Here is a 20,212-nt window from a genome sequence, read left to right on the forward strand (position 1 = left end):
GATGTCTGAATGAATAAAGAAAGTGTGGCATACACACTATGGAATATTATTCAGCCATAAAGAAAGAATGAAATCTTGCTATTTCTGACAACACAGATGACCTTGAGGGCATTATGCCAAGTGAAACAAGTCAAAGACAAATACTGTACAATCTCACTTAAATGTGGATGGAATCTAAAAGAAAAAATTTTTAAGTAAAAATTTTATAAAGCTCAAAAATTTTATACAGAAAATAGGTTGGTGGTTACCAAAGGTGGCGGGTGGTGGAGGTGGGCAAAATGGCTGAAAGGGGTAAAAAGGTACAAACATCCCGTTATAAAATAAGCAAGTCATGGAGATGTAATTTTAACAGCATGGTGACTATAGCTAACATCATATTGCATATGCGGAAACTGCTGAGAGTAAATCTTAAAAGTCCTCATCACAAGAAAAAAAATTACGTGGTGATGGGTGTTAACTAAACTGACTGTGGTGATAATTTCACAATACATAAATACCAAATCATGTTGTACACCTCAAACTAATATGTTACATTTCAATTATGCTTCAATTAAAGAACAAATTAAAATGAATTTAAAATTTTTAAATGTTTTAAAAAATATTTTGATATTTTTTTCCTTCATTCCTAATCAACATATCTCGACTCTTTTGCCAGATTGCACCAGGAAACACATTCCCAAACAGAGGAGAAATAAGCTCTTCCTTCCTCCTCTCAGAAGATTGTGGGCTACTGAGTTAAAACAATGTGGCTCAAAGCCTGACTTTGTTGCATACTAGCAATAAAGTCTGAAGTGCCTACCGGAGAGAGATGATGTAAAGATTAAATGTAACATCATTAAATTTCTCCCTTCCCTTTTCTCCCTTCACCAGATTTTTACTATAAACTCCAATGTGCTCTGAGCACCTTTTCCCCACGCCAGCATTTGGGTCAGATGAGTTCAAGTGCAAAGCATAACCCTGTGTCACTTTTTCATGAGCTGAAATGTACTTTATCAAGATCTGTTTGCCCATATTGATCCTGCACCCTCACTCACCCTCTGCTTTACTCAGATCTATGACCTCTTCCCAATGATTTTTCCTTATTTCTGTAAATCCTTGACTGTACTTACAGCATCTTTGGTTCAAGGCCCAGTGAAGTAGAAAAGTTCCTCAAAGATTACAGAAATTTCTACCCTATTCTATGATGCAAGACAGAACGCGTTGTCCTATTGTTTGTTGGATTTATCCTTAAACCAGTTCCCTGAAGCTGGCAAAATAGTTAAAACATTTCCACACTTCACACTCACATAATTTAGTCCCGTGAGATGAAAAAGTATCTATTTCAGTGACTCTCTCCGAAGAGCAGGCAAACGTTTCCCAGAAATTCTCAGAAAAACTCCCATGGCATTTCATTGGCCTAAGTATGGTAAACTGCCTAATTTTAAGCCAAGTCCTGGCAAAAGGAATGCCATGCCCTGATCCATGAGTTCCTACAGGAATGGGATAACCCTGGCCAATCAAGTCCACTCTCTGAGGATGGGGCCAACTAATCCTGAATCACATGGGTTCTAGCAGGGTGGGATACTTGAGTGATAATTGAAGAACTGTTAGGATGGATAAAACAATGAATGGAGGCTATGAAAGAAATCAGTACCATTCACTATAACAATTATTTAGAATTTATTAATGAGTCAGTGGATCTGTTCTCAAATTTCCTCTCAAGCTATATGACCTCACTGCAGTGATGAAAAACAGCTGCTATAGTACAGATAATGTACGTTTCTACAGAGGTCTGCTTACCAAGTAAGCAGTTCTTGTACAAGTTTTTCTACTACAGAATATGGATGATTTTGAAATAAGAAATGACACAAATGGAGATTTAACCTTATCCAAAATCCCAAAAGGAAGTTTATATATAGTATATATTTTATGTGCATTTAGCTTTGAAAACAAAAATAAAAAACAAATTATTCTGAGCTTAAAATTAATCCCAATAATATTCTGTCTCCATAGACTTCAGTTAAAAACTCTCAGAAGTTACAGAGGAAAAATACAATTACCCTCATAGTAAAAGAAATACTTTTAATCTAAATAGTATGTTCCCATAAAAACCACTTACATTTCCTAATTTTGTATCAAAATTCTCATCCACTTCTGAAAACCACTACAGATGAAGTGGGTAGTAGGAATTTCTGCATTCTTATAAGCCAGTTGTTTGCCAATTGATTGAATATTTCCAACCAAAAGTACTGAGCTCACATTCCAAAATCACTGAGTCCTTTGAAAACTATTTGAGGCTAACTGCAGCCTCCTGTCTTTTGCCACGTAATTTAAAAACAAAGCTCCTTTGAGTGAGTTCAGTGGACGCCAAGATCTGGAACAGTTTTCTGACCTGTTATACCCTGAATATCATTTGTAGGACTGAATAGTCTTTCAGATGTCATAGACAAGTTTAGGACATAGAGAAGAAACTGAAAGGGAAACACGAAGTATAAGACTTAAAAGCATGAAAAGGAGAAAAAACTTAATGACCCATAATACAGAGGATAGAATACTATGAATTGTTTTAAGTTCTAAGATACCTATTCCTAGTACAAGGAATTTGAAGTCTAAAGGTTTGGATGAATAGTGTCACATGTGCCTCAATTTTTAATACGTACATCAAATTACATTTGGAATGTTTTCTATCCAAATCACACAAAATTTTAAAAGTTGAGATAAAATGACCCATGTGTGAACAGTCACCCTTACCTTGGGGTCAGGGAACTCTAGCATAGTCAGTCAAATGCTGGCCACAACTCATATTTCCTTATTATTACATACATCGATGCCTTAAGATCATAATTTTAGTGATATGACAAAGCAGGATCTACGTCTTTCAGGTGAGTGACCAAGGAATTCTACAGCAGGATGAAAAGAGACATCCAGGAACAGAAGGAAGCTATGCCTACGACGACAAAACATTGAGTGAAAAGTCAGACATAGAGATGCTAGTTCTATGAGAGAACATGCATTTAACAGCTATCTACTTGTCCATGTCATTTGGCAACGGTCCCTCCTGATGTAATTCCAGTGGCACTGACAATATCCCCAGCTTCTCTTGCCTCCAACGCTGGCTAGTCAAAGAACACCATTTCCCTGGACACACACACTGGGTCAGAGCTGGCTCCATGAAACCAGCATGGCTATTCAGAGTTCTTTTGTGGAATTGATATGGAAACTTGTTGGAAAAAAAATGGTCTCTCTCCTTCTGACACTGAGAACTATATGGATAATAGAAGCCTGGAGATGGTAATGGCCATTTTTGGAATACTTAAAAGACTATGCCTGAGAATAAAGTCATCATACAGGAAAGCAAAGCCAAAAGAGAAGTGACATACCTGAATTAAATTTCCCTCCCTTGAATTTTTACTCCACCTAATAAAAACCCTGAATTTCTAAACTCTGAATAGGGAATTCCCTGGTGTCCAGTGGTTAATTAAGATTTGGTGCTTTCACTGCAGTGGCCAGGTTCAATCCCTGGTCAGGGAACTAAGATCCCATGCTGCCAAAACAAACAAAAAAAGAAAACCAGTCTGAATAACTGAATTTTGACTTGAACATGTTGCTGATGTAGAGATTTTTACAGTCAATATTGTAGAATACATGGAAGAAACTATGCTTCTCAACAATAAGGAAGGCTGTCATAAATGTCTTCAAATACCTAATCAAAATTTCCATTTTACACTTCTATTATCTTGATTTCTTTGCATAGGAAAACAAATTATCATTCAATCTTTCACACCACATTCCTGTCAGTTTTTTCATTCAAAAAAATCAGGAGGAGAAAAACCAGTTATTGTGAGGATTAAATCAGCTAACATTAAGTATACAGAATAATACGTGATAACATAGTAAGAAATCAATAAATGTTAGCTTTTTAGAATAGATTAACTAGATACTAAGCATCTTAACACCTAAAATACAAAGCACACGTTAACATGTGATTGGACACTTTTAATAAGGAAGCTTGAAATACGTTTAATATCCTTAGTAGAACGCAGCACCATCATTTAAAATATTTATTTTCTACTTTTTCCAAATGATGAGATGGCTTCTTCAAAAACACCAAACTGGATGAAATATATGGATGGAATCTTGGCTCCATCAATTACCACCTTTATAATCTTGAACAAATTATTAACCTCTTTGGGCCTGTCTCTCCATGTATAAAAATAGAGATGCTATATGAAGATGAAAGCACAAAGTGACTTTAAATACAAAGTGCTCAACATGATGTATATTTTATTATTACTATGATTATTTCAGAAAGATGACTTTAATATTACCTACTTATCTCATAAAGTAACATTTTTGGTGATTCCTCTACATTTTAGAAATTCTTCAGAGTTTAAGAACTTGAAAAGAAAACCTTAGATATCAACTTGCAAAACATATTGATGAATACAAACAAAATGTCAGTGAAATGACTTACCATACATTACCAACTGGTTTAATCAAAGGCAATGCTGAAATTAGAACCCAGGTTTCCTAATACAGTTAAATGTTCTTTCTTCTCTACCACACTGCAGATTTAAAATAAATCCTTATGCTTTATTTTTGAAATAGGTAAATATACCTACTAATTGTAAGTGAATGGAAAAATATTCTAAATATCGGTGAGAATATGAAAGCAGTAAACTGATAGTTTTAAATATCCTTCAACAGTGAAGTTCCTGTGTTCTTTTGACACTAATATAAATATAAAACTGTAATCATGATCTGGTACAGAACACAATTATGACAATGTATGAAAACAAAAAAATGTGGTCAAATATTCAAATATCCCAAATAAATATTCAACATAACAAAGGCCAAAACTATAGGTATAACTCAAAGTACAAAAAAAATCTCTCATAAACTGTATTTTATACAGCTTGTTACTACTGAGAGGGACTGATGATTAACTTAACTTAAAATAAGTAACTATAAGAGGGTTAAATTTTAAAAGTGTATTCTAAAAGTAAAATAGAAAATACCTAAAGTAGCTAACTTATCAAAGTTACACACAAACCAACACAAAACCTGAAAAAAGAAAACAATCCTATAACCAGAGTAGATACAAAAATGTTATCAGATGAATACTTAACCAAAATACTAACGAAACTCCACTGTGTACCGTTAGTTCTTATATTAGAAATAGAAGTAATAAGCCTTTAATATAATTGACCTAGGTTAATCATTTCTGATAAAATATGCAAAAAAAGACAAATGGGGTTCCCACAATTCCTGAACACAAAGCATTCTTTTATGTCCACTAATATATAAGGAAACACACTTGCATCCAGACAAGAAAGAAATACAAGACATAAGTGTCAATCTTTACCAATTTATTTTATACAAAACAGTAGCAATGTAGAATATGGGAATTATCTTCCGCTGCCACACACGCAAGTTGTGAACATTCCAAGCCAATGTATACAGTTTGGAGGGGAAGGCTAAACAATAGCATCAACCATGCTACTGAACATAGGAATTTTTTATCTAAAAAGATTAAAAATTAGATAGCAATGTCTTCTTAATATTGCTCTCATCATTGAAGACGGAAGAAACATAAAAAGTGACCTTTTTTAAGATTAAAAAAAAGAAGGAAAAGGAGAATCCAAGAGGCTGCTACAACACTGCCATACAGTCAAACCATCGTATTTCAATATTTGCATACTTGATAGCAGCATTATTTTTACTGAACCGTGTGCACCTACATTTAGAAATACATCAAAGCAAAATATTGTGGCAGTCGTCAATCAAGATCCAAAAGAAAGAAAACAAACAAAAAATAACTCTAGGATGAACATACTATATGTAGATGAACATTTATGGAGACTGAATCAATATCTACATTCTTGGACTGTTCCATTCTGCCCCAATAAAAGTCTCAACTCAAATTGTCAACTGTGCATTTTTTGGAGGATTTGAGTTTTTCCAGTTCTTATTATACTGCATGCTTGGAACAAAGAGGGTCATAATAAATCCTTCTACACAATGAACTTTAAGTAGACAGCTGAAAATAAATTTACTAGTTGTAAACACACACAAAAAGAAAAATACAAGATTCTTTTTATCTTTAAACAATCAGTGCTTCCAAAAGCACATTATCTTCTATATCGACCTCTCTCCCCTCGGTCTCTGTCCCGATCACATAATCGCTCTCTTTCTCTTTCTCTATCACGTCCTCTATCTCGTTCTCTGTCTCTTCTGTTATCTCTAGGGCGGTCTCGCTCTCGCTCCCGATCTCTTTCACGAGGTCTACTTCTCCGACCACTGACAACAGCTTGTGTTCGACGAAGGAAATCATCCACCCTCATATCATAATCATGCTAGAAAAGGTAAAAAATGGGTAAGGTATGTCAAAAATCAAATGGAATTTATGTGTCCCTTTATTGTAGAGAGAGAATATAAAGAAATGCCCTATTCATTAATTCACAGAATGTAATTCTGACATTGTTTAGAAAAAGGATTTTGATGTCTTACTAATTAGACACCTACAACAGAGGATTATTCAAATCTCACTAAAAAAATCACTTCATGCAGTTTTCTATTTAACTTTAATGATTTCTCCATCCAATCCCTTTATTAAGATTTATACGAAAATAATCACCAAATGATGACCATCAACCACATGATCAATACATCAATACATGCTGTCAACTACGCTAAATGTCATCAATGTTTTTCTGCAACAGGTGAGCTATACTTATTTTTCCTCCTTTGAGTCTACAAACTAAACCAAACCAGCTCTGCCCTCTAAAGGTGAAATTAAGAATTCTTCCATTCCTGATTTTTTTTCAAACTAAATCACTGTTAATGACAATTTATGGAATTTGACAGAATTTTAAGAAAATATGTACTGCAGTAAGATTGTACAGTCTATTCCACACAGAGCTAATAATACACAAAAGGTTGAGGAGGACAACAAAGGGTAAGGTAAGCAACTGAGGTGCAAGGCTGTTACGGTGGATATTTTTTTCTAAGCTTGACCCCTGCTCTAGATTTCTACTCTTAGTTCTCAATTCTTCTTTACTTACTGAACTTGGTCTCTTCAAAAGTCAGCTTAAATATATAGAATATAAGGTTCAAAAACAATTCCACACTACCTTTCACATATAATAAATATGTGAATATTACCTAAGTATGAAATATATACATATATACTAACAAAAAAGCTGCAACAGAAATAGAACTTGTTTAAAAGTACATTTTGATAAAAGAATCTAAGAACTTCCTTTTTTGAAAATGTGATCATTTACAAAAGGCATTTTTAAAAACACAACCCAGCTAGTCAACTAAGATTTCATCATACATAGACTGCATATTTCTTCTTCTGTGACTGAAAAAACAAACCAAAAAAAACACTACTAAATTAAAGTCTATTAGTCAATTAGGATTCTCAAATTGTTTAACCGAACATTAAAGATCCTAGTATGACTTTATTTTGAAGGATTAGTATCTTTATGAGGATAAGGAAATAAATGACAGATGAAAAGTATCTCAAAGATAGGCTAGGAAACTACTGCTCTGACTGGTCCTCTCAGATATGCATGCTCTTCATCATGTGGGAAGATAAAAGGATGTTTATGTGGCCCAGCACAGAGTCATTGTGTGTGTGTGTGTGTGTGTGTGTGTCTGTGTGTGTGTGTGTGTGTGTGTGTGTGTGTAACATTTAATAAACTCAGCCCATTGTGTGTGTGTGTGTAACATTTAATAAACTCGGCCCAACTACTATACTGAAGACCCAGAAATCTCAACCTCAACTATAGTCTGCTTAAATAATCAAAGGGACTAGCCATTTTTAATAAAAACAAGTTGTGAATTACTTCAAAAACAGCCTTCAATAAGAATATGAAACCATCTACCACTCAACATAATCTGGTATCCCTCACATTCAAATTATCTACAGAATTCTAAGTAGTTCCCTCATACTTTTGCCTTCTCATTCACTTACTACTCGTTTATCTCTGTATCTTGCTTCATGTGGTACTGGGTGATGTCCTGAGTAGGGGGGATGAGCTTGAGGAGGTGGAGCGTGGTGCTGATAGTAAGGATGGTGTGGAGGTTGTTCCATTCCAGGATAAGGAGTCTAAGAAAAGAAAACCACTTCCATAAGCATCTACCAAACATCCTTGTAAACAAACCATTCTTAGAATTCCCCTACCCAAACGACCCATCCCAAACAAATAATTTATTCTATACAAGCCATTTACTTTGATGGCATTAGGATTCTTCAAAATACCCTATTTGCTTGTTGAAAATGTGTGTAATAAACTCTCTAATTACATATCTTCCAAAATTTAACATTTATACTTTTATACATACCATTTACATACTAATAAAAATAGCGAGCCCTCACTACACAGTGATTACTATGGACCAGGCACTGTCCTAAGCACTTTACATGGCCAATTCTCACAGCAACCCTACAGATAGGTACTATTACGTAATCCTAGTTTACAAAAGGGAAACTGAGGCACCAAATGGTTAAGTAACCTGCTTAAGATCACACTGCTAGTAAAGGGGTGGAAGTTAGACACAACATCAGGCATTCTGGCTCTAGAATCAGTCATCTTAACCACTATGCACAAATGTATTCTTAAAAAAAAAAAAACAAAAACTCAGGGGCTAATGAACTTTTAAATGCCATTATAAAATGAATAATGGAAAATCAAAGGTACTTCTCCCCCTAATTAGTGCCAAGATAATATTATTAAATATTTTCTTTAATTTCCTAGAATCTAAAGGAAAGAAATCTCATAATTCATCTATCTGTACAGAGTACCTAAGTGAAACAAAAGTCAGATGGAAATGCCACATTACAGGCAGCATTTAAGATAAAAAAGGTAAGAAACAATCAGAACTACTTAAACTTCCAAGTTTTTTATTTTTTAGGGATTAATGCTTCAGCTATCCTCAATACCTTAAGATATATTCTAAGAATATCCAGTTTTCTTAAAGAAAGGAAAAAAAATTAAAGTTTAGGAACAGGGTTTAATTAACCTTATTTAATATAGAGAATTTACTGAATATTAGGGTCAGGCACTATGCTAAACTTAACATGTATTTTGTATATTTAGCTTCTTGACAATCCTGAGGTTGACATTAAATGACATTAATGACTATTCCATTAAATTTTAAGCCATAAAAGGAAAGACATAATGTCCAATTTATCCACCAACATATACCCAGAGCAAGCACAGTGCTTGCAAAGAGTAGGTACTAAATATTAGTTTGATGAGCCAAAGAATGAATGGATGCTTATCGAGTTTTACAGATAAGGAAAACTATAAGAAAAAAATACATTATGAAACTTGTCCAAGGTCAGAGCTGAGAAGGGAAGGTATTTGAACCCCGAAGAGTTTGCACTACTAGCCACTACAATAATAAATCATAATACTCATCAATTAAGCCAGTACTGTTAATAAAAATCAAATCATTCATTAGCCTTTAGTTTTAAAAACAGCATGCAAGTATGTATCACCAAAGATACGTATTTTAAGTCTCCTAATGGGTAACTGTAACATATTCCAAGTAGGCACTCAACATGTATGGAACTGCAAATGAAGTTAAATAACTTGCAAAAATAGAATAATACAAACCATTCCTTGCCAAGGTGGTGGTGGTCCCATGTTATGAAATTCCCTCACATAGTCATTGTAGGACTAAAATGAAAGATGATAATGTTAATAAATAAATAAAAAGCCCAGAAGTTACAAAATAAATCAGATACAGATTTTATGTACATTAAATTTAAAAAGCTAGATGCTTACCCCATTTAAAAACACATCTCGGCGAACTCCTGAAAACCGTCTGTTGGGAATAAGATTTGTGAAACTAAATTCAGGTAATTCATAAACTAGTTCCAAGAATGTAATTCAAAACTTAGCAAGAGTGAACCCAACTTACCTATCTACTTCCTGGTATCGTGGATCCTTTAAATACCCTGTTTAAACATCAAGCATTTTAGTATATCAAATATGTGTTTTTTATTATGGCATTATAATTAAACCTTACCACTCAATTCAATTCTTCCCATGAAATAATAGTGATGCTATTATTGTATTATTCCACTTTCAGATTTTCTTCTCAGATTACATGATAAAAGTAACTAAATAACTTACTGATATCACAGAATTATAAACTGCTAGAGAGATTTTCATATGGATCTTCTAAATTCACACCCCAATTCTTGCTAGACAGAAATTTCTTCATGCTGCACCATAAGGAAGGTAAGGGCAGAGGAATTATCTTGAGGACACCATAACAGGTCTTCCTTAAAACAAACGTTTACCTCTACCTTGAGTATACACAAGCCTTGCTAAGTCAACCATAGTTTTAAAAAATGCAAATGTACAGGGAGAAAAGCAAAATTAACAAAAGTTGCAGAAATGAAGATATATACATTTTATCAATAAGTGAAAGAACCACGGTAATAAGAGAAATATTCTCCCTCCTTCTTTTCCTAAGTACTCAGTAAATTAAAAATGTAAAAAAATCTGAGGGGCCAAGTTACTGGGGAAAAATTTAATTTTACTCTCTGGAATATTCCATTTTGGAGAAGAATGAGGCTTATCAAGCCACTTGTCACATACAGTGCTGTAATGCTAACACCAACTTCCAAACTGCCTAATTTTTATAAGGGTATCACTGACTGTTTTAAATAAATATCTTCTCTTAAATACACTTTGCCTTTTTCAACTCCAGTAAGGGAAAGACTAACTGAAAAGCTGCTTTTAGATTAAACCAAGCATTCCCCATTCCTCTCTAAAAAAATGATGTCAAAGGTATTTTTATTTAGAAAAATATAGCATAATTTCAGCTTCCATTTAAAGCTGTATACACATGAAATACTAAGTATCAAAGGGAATAAAAAGCTTAATAGAGTGTAAGTTCACTGCCTTCCCTAACTACATTTAATCTTAAAAGCACAAGTGCAGTTTCCATTTGTGCAATAATGATAAATTAGTAATTTCAGGTAATTAACAGATTATGATAATGAGTCACACTAGAATAAACAACCTTAACAAAGTAGAGGAATTACTACGTGATTAATAATTTCCTAAGGTTTAAGTAGTCACATCCTAAAGTTTTCTCATTTTTAAAACTATAGGGTCATGATAGAAGTTTGTGTTGTTGTTGTTGTTTTTAATAATTTCAAGTCAAATATCCGCAGGATTATAAAATATTAACCTGGTCTCTGATGAAACTCAGGGGCATAGTCAATCCTTGGTTTCTTTCTGCTGTTATGAATATCATAATCTTCTGGTCGACGCCTACACAAATTAGACACATTAGAAATTAAACCAAAAACTGCTGGGAGAACAAACAGCAAAGCAAGTGTTTCTGACAGAAATAAGCACACAAAAAAGCTCATTATTTCCTTTCAAATAACACCCTAATTTTTGGTGAGCAAATATCTTAAAATTTCTAAATTTTAACTCGTCAAAGTAATTACTATACACCAATCCTTAGATGTATCGCTGGAATAGATATTCTCTGTAATCCTCATACTATGATGAGACACTTGCAAAGAGTAATCTGCTCAAAATACGTAAATCACATTTTAGTAATCTAAACAAAAGTAAATGAGCTGCCCTCAAACTAACATAAATATCCAGTTTAACAATTAAAACACTTTCCCAAATAAAGTCTCCATTCAGGTAAAAGAAGGGGAAAAAGACTATCATCATTACACAACAGGTAACTCTAAAATCTATATATGTAAAGGTATTAATGTCATTTTAGGCTAAGTCTAAAGAAAATTAAGAATTTCTTAAATATTTTTCTCCTGCTTTGCACAAAATTACACTTTTCACATGATCGTACAGAAAATTTGATACTTATTAAAAGTGACTTTACAGAAAAGTTTTGAAAATCTTAATACTTTGAAAAACCAATTTCTAAAGTTAATAACATTTAGGAATTATGGGAATTTTTTCTAGAGACAATGCCTTAAAATAAAACTGGCACGTAATGGGGCAGAGTTTTAACAGAGTTCATAAAACGAGTTCAAAGTGTATTCTTTAGAAGGTGACAACTTTACTATCTGCAGAGGGCTGCTCTTCACTATCTTCCATAAATCTCAATGGTTAATGTAAATACATCATTAAATACACTTCATTTTACTTAGCATTTAATAAAGAGCTACACAAAAGAAAAACAAAAATCCAAGTTTTTAAGGTAATAATAAATACACCTTTTTACCCTTAATGTAAAAAACTCCATAATAACCTGGTATCACCAGTTTTCCAGCTATTTCTCTGAATTATCAACTGCTTTCATTAACTTTTGCAACACAAGTTCACTCAAACTACGAAGCTGCAATAAACCCAAACCCCCCAACAGAATAAAAACAGTTGCATCTACAATAAATAAGACTAAGAAAATTAAAAGCTGGTTTAAAAAAATAAACATACCGCTTTCTTGTAGTTTGGGGAGTGCATTTACGACCGGTATAAAACATGATAGTAACAGTTCATAAAGTAGTCCAACTACTGACTTTAAGCTGTAAGCCACATACAAATATGGAGGCCCTGGCAGGCTTGAGAGAAGGTGTAGTGTAAGTATAGTTTACAGTCCATTGCAAAACTGAGGTAAAAACTTCACTTGTATGTACTGTATTGCACTGGAAACCTCTTAGCTTAAAACTTCAAAAGACATCTCGGTGCTCAGTCCTTTTAAGCCAAAAATAAGGGGGCTCTGCCAGGTTTCCTCCTACCTACTTGACAGTGTCCTTCTTAAGCTCAAAGAAATGGGGACTCTTGTTGGATTATCTGTACCTACCACAGGATGTTTCCACCAAAAGGAAACTTAACCAAAGGTTTCATCCCATCAACCACACATCCAACAGTCTTTAGCAGAATATTTTAGATTTAGCTGTATGCATATCTATACAGGGGAAGGTGTTGGGTAGAAGGGCATAAATCAGTCCTTTGCAAAGACTTCTCCAATTCTGCAACAAGTTAAACCCCCTTTTCCTGGAAAATGCTGTTTAGTTCGTAAGTAGTGATCAATAACCATGGCGATCCTCTAAAAAACACTTTAAGTCCACAGGTACTGCCAGCATCTGGAAAAGCTGTAAACAGACACAGCAACAGCCCTTCTTTTTGGTTTGTTGCCGGGTCTCCCAGGGCCACTTGATCCCCTTTGGAGAGAACCTATTGTTTTCAGAAGCTCAGCAAGATGTGTGAATTCACTGGGTACAAGTTAGACAATATTTGACAATGGGGTTAACACATCACGATGGCAAAATCTGAAATAGTCCCAATAATGCTCCTCTTGAATATCAAAATAACTTAAAATATTTTATCCTCTAAATGAGGCGTCATCTTCTGAAAAAATATTAGTGATCCTTTATAAAAGTCCCATATCTGATAAGGCTTATCCAGAGACACACCTGAAAGAAAAGGCTTTTTACAAAATATTAACAATTTTTGCAAATAAAGACTTCCTCCTCTTCCTCCTTTCTAGCCTGTTCTTAGCAACAAAGGCCTACCTCATTTCAATGGTATACATTGTATTATCAGATTATTATCTAATCTAAACTGGTTATCACTCTTTAGCAGATAATTTTTTCTGCATAAGGAAAGATCCCCATTTTCCTCTTGAAAAATGACTGAGACCAAGGTGACCATGTGAAATCCTCAATGAAGCCACAAACTAGTCCATGCAGCTTGATTTGAGGATTTTCTCTTTCTTCTTTACCGCAGGACAAACTTTTGACGAATCACATTCCTCCATCATGTTATTCTGATACATGTGCCTATTATCAGTCCAAAGAACGTTTCTAACCTTCCCACATCCCGGACTGGTTCTCGACGGGATGGACGTCCTCTTGACCGGGGCTGAGAATGCATTCTTCTCTTGTGACGCATTTTATGAATGACCTGATACAAGTCAATACTTTCATCAGGGGGAAATAGAAGACAAAGCTGGGTTCCACATTCAAGTTCAATTTCCTAGAATAGGAAAGTAGTAATTTACAAGATGAAAAAAAAGGAGAAACTTTCAATAGACTTGTATTTTCCTGATGTACAAGAACAAAAACAGATTGACTTGGAGGCTTCCTTCCCAAGGCTGATGATCATATGCGATTCCGATAAATTTCCTTGAAAGGTTTTTAAAAAACCTTTTAAAAGTGTTTCACGTATTTGTATAAGGGGAAAAATTAAAAGTGTAGAATCTTCAAAGTTAACTACACAAAAAACTCTGTGACAATCACCCTCTGCAACAAAGGAATATTTCTTTGTGCAAAATACGGAAGTATCAGGACAAAGTCATCCATCTTAATACAGTGGAGGAAAAACATACATTAGCGTGGCAACAATTTTCGTAATCATAAATTGCTAAATGCACTTAAATACATTATATTAACTAGAAAAACAGACTAATCTACAGACTTTTTAAAATTAAGTTTTACTTTCAATTACCAATATTTTCACTTATGAGCAATGAAAACCTGGTTCAAAATTACATGTAGAAACTGTAAGGTTCACAGGTTTGGGTTTAAGTCACAGCACACTTTTGATTTCATTTGCAGACTTGAAAACCTGACTACACATACTTATCTCCTTTTCGTAAAGCTTCCTTCTACTCAGAAAACTTCAGCAAAGACATTAAATGGCATTTCTAAAATATATTATACAAAGTTCAGAATCTGTTAAACAGTAATAACATAATGAAAAAGCATGTAAAAATCATGCCAATTCTCTTTGAAAACTTTTCCTTCAACTGTATTAATGAAGTACCATATAAAGCTACCTATCTTTCAACATTAACGGAGGTCAGATTAATCAATCAAAATCACAGTAATCACAAACTCCAAATAAGACTATTTTCCCTTAATCTCTCCCACAAATTCAATCAAAAATGGTTTTAAAATATCCTTCAATAAAGATCTTTAAAAGGGTTGATTAAATATGTTTTTTAAAGAATCAATTAAAGTTAACAAACCTGTCCATCACGTCCGATCTTTACTGGCTTATGTTCATTCCAAGGATTGGTGAGATGAGCCGACTTAGTGAAGGGTAATTCACGCCTAAATACAAAGTAATATTCATTATATTACTTTGCAGAATCCTTATACTACTTTAGTAGTGAATTCCTATGTTAATCATGATTTAAATATGACTAAAATTTAAGACTGATAGAGCTTATTCCCCAGAAAGGGAGCCCCCTTCAGAGACACACTCTTTCCACGTTCTCACGTGTTCTCAAAATTAAAAAAAGCTAAATAATACGCTTATAAGATAATGAGCTTATAAGATAATGAGCTTATACGCTTATAAGATAATGAGCTTAAAACCAAGACAGTTTGGGGTTTAATCCCAGCTCTCTCTCAGCTTCTCTGAGCCTGAGTTTCTTCATCTTATAAACAAGGATAGCACCACCTTCTTCATACTTGTTTTAAGCAGTTTGCATATGAAATAACATATCAAATGTTTAGCATATTTCTTGTTTCTGTGTACTAAAAATCTTGTATTTTTTTTTTTTTTAATAAATTTATTTATTTTTTTTGGGCTGCGTTGGGTCTTTGTTGCTGCGCGTGGGCTTTTCTCTAGTTACGGTGAGCAGGGGCTACTGTTCGTTGCCGTGCGCGGGCTTCTCATTGCGGTGGCCTCTCCTGTTGTGGAGCACAGGCTCTAGGCACGCAGGCTTCAGTAATTGTGGCGCACGGGCTTAGTTGCTCCGCGGCATGTGGGATCTTCTTGGTCCAGGGCTTGAACCTGTGTCCCCTGCATCGGCAGGCAGATTCTCAACCACTGCGCCACCAGGGAAGCCCCTAAAAATCTTGCATTTTTAAATAACTGACCAACAAAGAGATGAAGCTTAACTAGGCAGTTAATACCAAATGAAAATACATGCCCCCTATCCTTGGTTCAGGGCTGCTTTCCCAGATTCAAATATCCTCCCTCCTTTTGATAAGGCAATACTCCCCACTACACATGGAATGGCTCTTGACAATACAAATGTCTTTATTCATAAATTCCTATATTTGCATGTATTAATTATGCCCTCCACTTACACTACAGTGCTATACCTAAATAATTTAAACAAACTCTGGCTCTAAGCTCTCTGAGCCATAGGGCAAAATGGTCTCACCAAGTTAAAAAAAGATACCCTGTATTTTTATAGTTCTTTAACAACCCAGCACAACACTGAACACAAACATGACACATGATAAGTACTTGTCAAAAAAAAAATAATCGAAAATTAACATCATTCAATAAGGTTTCATCTATTTGTGCATAAAGTAATGCCAAATTAAATAAATGCTTTAATTAAAGATCTATTATATATATATATACAATACAAATGAAACTGCTCAAAGGACATACAAAGATGAATAAAATAAAGAGCTTGCATTCCTAACCTTTCTTCCACAGCTTTTATCAGAGAGTAAACAAGCACACACAATTATTTTGTAAAAGAATGGGTACCCTAAAGTTTTGTTTTTAATGTGAATGGTCATATCTATTTTGGAAAGAAAGAAAAAACAATCAGAAAATGCTTCCTGGAAAAGGTGGTGGCATATGGGAAAAGTCTGAAAGAAAAGTGACTCAGGAAAAGCCGTATGTAGAGAGGTAAGGCAGGGTTACATTTGAAGCAATGAAAAGGACCTGAGCAAAGACATAATGGAGAAGAAAAAATACAAGCAAATAACCTGGCCCAGTGGACAAGCTATATAACCATTTATTCTAACCTTATGTGAATTTTCTTAAAGATGAATATTAAACGCCCAAATTTTACACTTTTTACACCTCAGAAAATATTTCGACATTTACAGGAAAAGAGAAGTATATCTAAAATTAAAGTATCAAGGTGGCATGATCTGTGGTGGTGGTGATGTGAATGTATGGGAGAAGTGGGCACAGTGTGACAGAACTGCTTACTAGGTACTACTACTGGATGCCTCATCTAAAAGACATCTTACCTCACACATTGAGAGTAGTTCAAGAGTGTATATACATACATAAAAATATGTGTGTATGTATATATATCTACACACACACACACACACACCCTTTACAGGGAGGGCAGGGGGAAAGAGACTATCATTAAGCTAGAATAAGTCCATACCAAAAGTCTAGAATATCCAGATGCAGATCTATAGTTAAAACTGTACTTTAATAGCTTCTCAGATTTTTCCTCTCAATTGCCAGTTAAAAAAAGGTTTCGGAAAGGAATAAATAACCTACAACTACGAAAGTGCAGGACGGTTACAAATTATTATCGCACAGAGTTACCACTGTTATTTAAACATTAGCAATGGAATAAATACCCTAGGTCCAAAAAAAGGGCATATGTTGGTTGAGCTGTTTGAGTCACTGAGGGTTAAAATTCTTTGGTGGCACTGGTTCTATCTAGATTCTAGAGACCTCTGCCCACTGTTTCGACACCGTAGTTTTAATCCCAGACTGAAAAGCACAGAGATCTATGAGGCCTTAGGAAAAACAGGGCTTAGATTAAGACTAAGAGAAATTGCACCTCTGTGGTCATCACAATTATAGAGCAGGCATCCTAAAAATCAGCTTTTGAGCAGACATGTAATGAAAAAGCCTACAGATGATTACCTTTACTGTGAGTACCCTAGGTAACATGGCAGTGATTCTCTGAATTAAGGAGCTTAGAAAATGGGGCATATTTAACAAAAGAACATGAAACTGTACAGAGGCGCTTATGTGCTGGATAGCTGTTTTGGTCATTAAAACTAAAAGGAATAATATCGAGAAACCATGAAAGAAAAGAGAAATGGGTTACCTGGAATGGACATGAAAGGGGTGAGGTTAAAATACAATATAGTCAGTAGATTTAATTCTGGTTGAATGACATTCTATAGATTTTAGCCTTATTTTGATCTAACTCCCAGCGGCAACTTAAGTCACTTTTTAATGCCTCCTTTCCTATCTGCTACCATGCACCATCTAGTTTTAAACTCCAGTGTGCCTACAGGTTTGAAGTGCATGTAAGGATTCTGCATTTTAATAATCAGATACTACTGATGCAGGTGATCCAGGGACCACACCTCAAAAAACTTAAGGCTAGTTATTAAATCCAAAAGGTGCTTAAATAAAACTCTGATAACTATCATATCTGAAAAGAAAATATATTAATAGCAGTTACTATTACTGATAGCAAAGCCTTCAGGGTTCATATTTATTAAAGTTTAATCCTTTTTTAACACTGAAGGTCAAATGTAATTCTCATTTCACACAGAAAATTTAGAGTTCAAGTGACTTACTCAAAGAAATGTCAATGTAATAAGAACACGTGCCCCCTCAGAACTCTTAAGTATTTTAATATTACTCTTTAACGCACTTATGAGTATTTAAAAAAAAAGTTAATTTTTTTTTTAAATTAAGAATATTCTTTCCAGTAAACCTAAAACTTACTTAAAAGTAATAAAAAACATTACTACCCAAAATTTTACACAAAATCTTAGCAGAATGGACTATTTGGGTTTGTACCTCTTCTGATGCTAGCTATAAATATTTCAAATGAGTTAGTAAAAGAGCCAGAAAGTCAATGAAGAAGAAAATGAAGACGATAATCTGTGAATAAATTAAACTCATCTTCTAAAATTAAGAAACAAATTTCCTTATCAATAATCTGAAAATGAAGGTTCATAAAACAAGTAACATTCAAAATAAAATTTGCTACCACCAATCTAAAACTGGGTAATTATTTTTCTCCTAAGAAAGCATCACCTCCAAATATTTTCCAGTGACACCAATAATGTTTCTAGTCATAAAACCATAGACTTAACAAACCTCTCCTTTGGCCTTTACAGTTATCCATCCAAAAAAATAAGTAAAAATGTCTATCTCTGCTAAGAAATAATTGACACCTTGTCTTCCCTATAAACTGCCACCAGATTTTTAAATTTTATAATTTTGATGATGATTTAACTTTAGAAATTAAGAACTATAAATCTATATTTAAAAACCCTGGGTACAATGGAGTATGGGAATATCATCTATAGTCTCACCACCCTAACAATGCATTCCAACATTATAATTATGTATCCTTTCATTTGTTGTATCTTTCCATGTTATTACATGGACAATTATTTTTGTGTATTACATTTAAGTGACAAACCATAATCTACTTAACCAATTTCCTATATGAGAGAATTTAGATTGCTTCTAATTTTTCCCTATAGAAAGTAATGACGGGGGGCTTCCCTAGTGGTGCAGCGGTTGAGAGTCCACCTGCTGATGCAGGGGACATGGGTTTGAGCCCTGGTCTGGGAAGATCCCACATGCCGCGGAGAAACTGAGCCCATGCGCCACAACTACTAAGCCTGTGCTCTAGAGCCTGCAAGCCACAACTACTGAGCCCGCGTGCCACAACTACTGAAGCCCACATGCCTAGAGCCCAAGCTCCGCAACAAGAGAAGCCACCACAATGAGGAGCCCGTGCACCGCAACGAAAAGTAGCCCCCGCTCACCGCAACTAAAGAGCCCGCGCGCAGCAACGAAGACCCAACACAGCCAAAAATAAAAATAAATAAATTTATAAAAAAAACAAAAAAGTAATGACGGGATGAATAATGGTGATATATTTATATGCGCATATAGCTTTTTGCTACTCTATTAAACATCAACCTAATACACTATCTCTGCTGTATCACTGCCCATTTTCATAGTTCCTCACTGTCCCACAGCAAAGGTTTATTAACTCCTTAGGCTGGCCCACATTACTACCCATCTTTGCCTTTTGTTCTTCTCTTTACTGACTGCTTTATTAAAAAGGTGGTTCCCTATCCCATCCACACACCCCACTCACACCCCCCACCCCATGGTTTCTGATTTCATGTCTCTTCTTTGTGCTAGTTTGCCTTCCTGAATATGAACAGCATTTTTCTTTCTTACCCAATTCCTCTATCCTCATCAAAAATCCACCTAAGCCGACTTAATGATACAAAAAAATCCATATGGTCCCTTTCAGGTAATTCTTATTTAGCTAAAATTAATTTTACAGGTAGTAGATTTGTGCATGCCATATAAAGTTCACTTAAATAATTAGCTTTTCATATTGTTGAAATAGCTTGCTAAGCCCAAGATGGAGCCACTCCTGCCCAAGGTGCTAAGCCAGCAAACTGAAACTTAGATAACTTTCATGTCCCTGTAAATGCTCCACTTGACCAGAAACGCCAATATATTGTCAGTCAGTCCCCAAACGCCAAGCCAACTCTGGGCTT

At 34.7% G+C, this 20,212-nt stretch overlaps 1 protein-coding gene across 4 annotated transcripts in view; it reads right to left on the bottom strand.

The window, feature by feature from the left end:
* Positions 1 to 5,327: 5,327 nt before the first annotated feature.
* Positions 5,328 to 20,212, bottom strand: part of YTHDC1 (YTH N6-methyladenosine RNA binding protein C1) — a 34,741-nt gene continuing 19,856 nt past the window's right edge. For 2 of the 4 annotated variants that reach the window (XM_068542863.1, XM_068542861.1), the window contains 8 exons: positions 14,962 to 15,046; positions 13,801 to 13,967; positions 11,200 to 11,282; positions 9,916 to 9,952; positions 9,780 to 9,819; positions 9,609 to 9,671; positions 7,961 to 8,095; positions 5,328 to 6,335 (listed from right to left, as the gene is read on the bottom strand). In XM_068542863.1, coding sequence (XP_068398964.1) covers positions 6,111 to 6,335; positions 7,961 to 8,095; positions 9,609 to 9,671; positions 9,780 to 9,819; positions 9,916 to 9,952; positions 11,200 to 11,282; positions 13,801 to 13,967; positions 14,962 to 15,046 — 835 coding nt within the window. In that variant the 3' untranslated portion in view covers positions 5,328 to 6,110. Of the gene's footprint in view, positions 6,336 to 7,960; positions 8,096 to 9,608; positions 9,672 to 9,779; positions 9,844 to 9,915; positions 9,953 to 11,199; positions 11,283 to 13,800; positions 13,968 to 14,961; positions 15,047 to 20,212 lie in introns of all 4 variants that reach the window. The other 2 variants (XM_068542862.1, XM_068542860.1) reach the window with 1 other exon arrangement.

The sequence above is a fragment of the Eschrichtius robustus genome, chromosome 4 (assembly GCF_028021215.1).
Source record: "Eschrichtius robustus isolate mEscRob2 chromosome 4, mEscRob2.pri, whole genome shotgun sequence".
Classification (NCBI taxonomy): domain Eukaryota; kingdom Metazoa; phylum Chordata; class Mammalia; order Artiodactyla; family Eschrichtiidae; genus Eschrichtius; species Eschrichtius robustus.